Source organism: Olea europaea, unplaced genomic scaffold (genome assembly GCF_002742605.1).
Source record: "Olea europaea var. sylvestris unplaced genomic scaffold, O_europaea_v1 scaffold2729, whole genome shotgun sequence".
In the NCBI taxonomy this organism is placed as follows: Eukaryota; Viridiplantae; Streptophyta; class Magnoliopsida; order Lamiales; family Oleaceae; genus Olea; species Olea europaea.
Genome location: NW_019245712.1, coordinates 142,902 through 147,148, shown reverse-complemented (window position 1 = coordinate 147,148; position 4,247 = coordinate 142,902). Strand labels below are relative to the sequence as shown.

Sequence of the window (4,247 nt, the reverse complement as noted above, 5' to 3'; positions counted from 1 at the left end):
CAAATTGATCTAAATAACTTCTTTCATTGCTAAAGCAGAGCTTTCCAAATCATATGGATGCTTTAAGGGTCCATCTGCTAACTTCCGACCCCTGTTTCAATTAAAAATGGATCATGTCAAAAGAGCAGATCTAAAAGGATAATCATTCTCCAACAAGAAATACTTACCATTTCTTTTATTGTCGCGTCATTTCATCTGTCGTGCAACAACAATAATTGTCATATTTTTTGTTGTTTATAATGACTGCATTAAAGAAAATCCTTGATTCATAAAATTAACTGATAAAAATTTCGAACATTCTGTGTGTATTTCATGCTTTGTTCACCTTTCCCATGATCACTTTGGTATTCTTGGAAAAGTTCAAAATTGAAAGCTGTGAAGTTATAAAAATTCCAGAGCTCATTGAGTAAAGCTTGGTTTCTGCATTGATTCCTGAATATCAAAAACAAAAGACTGAATCCTTACATGTTCAGGAGATTCAGGATAAAACTCCTCTGTTTCTAATACACATTCAAGTTCTTGAGGTCACAGAAATATCACGACTATAAAGGATCCACTAAGACGATTTTGTGCACACAACAAAAAACTACTATCCAATCCAGCACATTAAGCTTCCGAATGTGAAGGCAATTGTGGACCAACTGATTGCAACTTTTCTAACCATGCAATCCTCGTGCTTGACTTCTTTAAGTTAAGAAAAATCTCCCTGTATTCCTGCTTCAGGAATATATCTAGAGCAAACAAGTAGAGTTCACCACCTTGTTCAAGTTCCTCAATTGTATCTAGGCACTTAATGCAATCTTCAATACTATAACTGGGCCTGGGTTGTGGAGATTGAATAGTCATAAAGCTCCTTGATTCAACAGCATCATAACAACGCTCTATGTTGCTATCAGGTATCGCAGTCACTCGCTCTATTGCATTATAACTCGTGTTCATTGAATCATCTTGATGCTTTGCAAAATGATTAGAAGCTCCTCTTTCAGTCAAGTAATTATGGTGCTTTTTTGGTCGAGTAGATGGCTGTGTTGTCAAAGTCGAACTATAGTTGTGCCTCCTACGTCTAAGAGGTCTTATTGTTCCTCCAGAACCTGCAGCTACACCAAAAATGATGTCTAATTTTTCAGCAAATAGAAGCTCCTTGAACCGAAATTGAGCAGCATCAGGATTTGCCTGTAATGAGAAACATCACTCCATTACCAAGCAGTATCAAACATACCTCTAAATACTGTGTAACGTATCCGGTAGTGAGGAATGAAAAATACCTCTAAATACTCGGTCCATTCTTCTTCACTGGCACCAAACCTTCGAGTCTCTGGATTCCATTTCATTGCGTCAGTAGAAACCAATTGATGCCAGGTTGTCCAGTGTTTTTTGGTGACGTCTAAATGATTCTTCAATTGAACCTTATCATACCCCAGACCAGTCCTTGTGTGAAATGAATTCAAAATATTCATCCAACCATCTTTATTGAAACTCGTCCCAGGCCTATTTCCCATTGATATCTGTTCAAGACACAAGTCAATGAACATTTCATGAAGCACAGGCGTCCAATTAGCTTTAACTTGATTCAGTTTCACTTTCTTCTGATGGCTTCCCATTTTGAAGACGTTTGATACACATGCAAGAATCTGCACTCATTATCATCTGATCCATCAAATTATGAGTTTCCAAACTCAAATAGTGGGACGAATCATCAACATAGTAATGCCTAACTAAATAGTGATCATTATTTTCAACACTTAGCACCAGTACACGCATAATGAAACCATTCCATCCCCTTGTCAGGGAATTCCATATATATTATTCCTTACTTCTAAAGCGACATGGTTGGAAAATGAATTTTACATTGGTTAAAGACCTAAAGCCAATTCAGCACACTAGAGAGGTCAAAATTCCATCAACAAACCCTAAATATCGAAGCACATTTTATCTCGCATATAGCCTAAATTTGAGATTAAAAATGTACCCCAATCTCTGATGCGAACAACAGAAATGAAAGCTGTCAATTACGCGTTCATGTACCGTAAATCAATGAAATATAAAGACAAAAAATCATGTATTTATCATACATTTCACAATTTATCTAAAACAGGAAATAAAACAGTGATACAGAAAGAAATCAAAATTGCAGTTGAGGCTGAGTTAACGATGCATCAAACTTACACCCAAATGGCATTCCTCAGAGGGGTTAAAGCGATGAAGAGAAACAGGATTTATCGCGTACAGCGAGAGAGACTGAGTTACAGAGATAAGAAAAAAAGAGATCAGGAAAAGACCGTAAATTAACCATAGAAGTAGAAGCTGGTAAAAAATATACAGAGAATTGGACTGATGGTAACTGGACCTTATTAATTTGAACTCAAAGAGCCTGCTAAACATGAAGTCCAAAAAGTATTACTTTGTATTTTGAATAACGGCCCTGCTAGTCTACTACATGTTACGGCTCCGTGTACAGCCCCTCACATTGAGGGCAGGATTCCCTCATTAAATGGGCTTGGGTCCCTCCCCTCATGTGAGAGGAGTGTAAGACTCGATGTACAAGGAGCATTATTTTTTGAATAAAGCCAATCTAAAAAATAAGGAGTCAGAGAGCACACTGATTTTATAGAAATTGGTTGACTTTTTTTTTTTCTTTCAAAGTGTACAATCAAGCTTCAACACATGTCCACCCTATTTTTTATCCTATTTTTTAGCATGTCTCTGTAGCATTTTAGAGAAAATTTCATGATTAAAAGATTAAGTATGATCCATTTCAAAAGAAATAAATCATAAAATTTCAAATATAAGATATTAATTAAATTTTATTTTTGAAATAGTTAATTACAAATTTATTTTATTAATTAAATTTATTAAGGTCAAAATTTTATACAGGTCACAAATTTTTTCTCGATAACAAATCAAAAATTCTATATGTTGAAAATTGTTTCTTGGTCACAAATCAAAAAATTTACAATCACAAATTATTTCTCAATCACAAATCAAAAAATTTATAAATTACAATTTATTCATTGGTTACAAATTACAAATTTTATAAGTCACAACTTGTTTAACGGTTTCAAATATATCAAATTAATCGTTCACGAGTTATTTCTCGATCACAATCATATTTTTTAGGTCACGTATTATTTATTGATCACAAATTAACCAATTTATTGGTCACAATCAATAAAATAATTGATCAAAATCACCCCCACCCCATACGACCACCACACCATCGTAATAACCACCACCACGACCAACACCAACATCACCACACACCATAGGAATCGCAAAACCACCACCACATCATCTGAACCACCCCCGCCCCACATCTTCAATGTCGGATTTAACCAGAGCAACCAAGTCTCAACATCATAGCAATTAGAACCGCCGCTACGTCGTAGCAAATAGAGTCGCCGCGAGTTCACACCAACACGATAAGAACCATGACACCTTCACGACTTCACATCAATCAAGCACTGTATAATTTCACTTCACCATGCAAATCAACATGACAGGATGTGACCTTCCAATAGAATGATAACAAAATGAAAGAGCCAAAAAAGAGTATTCATATAGCCAGAATTTTATATAGAACAATGGGTAAAAGTTAGGCCAACATTCTGAGCTAGTAAAAAGGAACTTGCATTATCTGTCAATAGCAATAAAAGGAAAACTATCAAGCGGATGCTGCTAAATATGTTAATCATGACACAACTAAAGTAAAATAGGAATAAATATACATACATGTTGATAGTTATCAACAGTAACATCGTTCAGGTAAATGTATGAACAACCAAAGTTTAGTTCATGTTATCTGGTATTCCCCCAGATCCTACAGCATCATCCACAGGTTTTTGGGTCCCCACAGGATCTTTATACTAATTCGAAGAGTTTCTCAATCTCCAATGCGCACCTTGTAAAAGATCGGTAATACAGTAAGTTCGCAGCAGCGCCCGAATGAATCACGACGTTGTCGCGAAAGAAATGTGAGAGAGAGAGAGAGAGAGGGAATTAGGGTTGGTATGAAATTTGGTGATATTATTAATATTAAAGTTCCGAATTAATATCTAATTTTTGTATATTCCCCCAGATCCTACAGCATCATCCACAGGTTTTTGGGTCCCCACAGGATCTTTATACTAATTCGAAGAGTTTCTCAATCTCCGATGCGCACCTTGTAAAAGATCGGTAATACAGTAAGTTCGCAGCAGCGCCCGAATGAATCACGACGTTGTCGCGAAAGAAATGAGAGAGAGAGAGAG

The 4,247-nt window shown here is 36.0% G+C and overlaps 1 protein-coding gene across 1 annotated transcript; it reads right to left on the bottom strand.

The window, feature by feature from the left end:
* Window positions 1-381: 381 nt before the first annotated feature.
* Window positions 382-3,755, bottom strand: LOC111383631 (L10-interacting MYB domain-containing protein-like). Its single transcript, XM_023007745.1, has 5 exons — window positions 3,730-3,755; window positions 3,262-3,435; window positions 2,167-2,371; window positions 1,266-1,631; window positions 382-1,173 (listed from the first exon to the last, which is right to left on the bottom strand). Exons 1-5 carry the CDS (start codon window positions 3,753-3,755, stop codon window positions 607-609), a joined length of 1,338 nt encoding a protein of 445 aa, XP_022863513.1. The 3' UTR covers window positions 382-606.
* Between the last annotated feature and the right edge of the window lie 492 nt (window positions 3,756-4,247).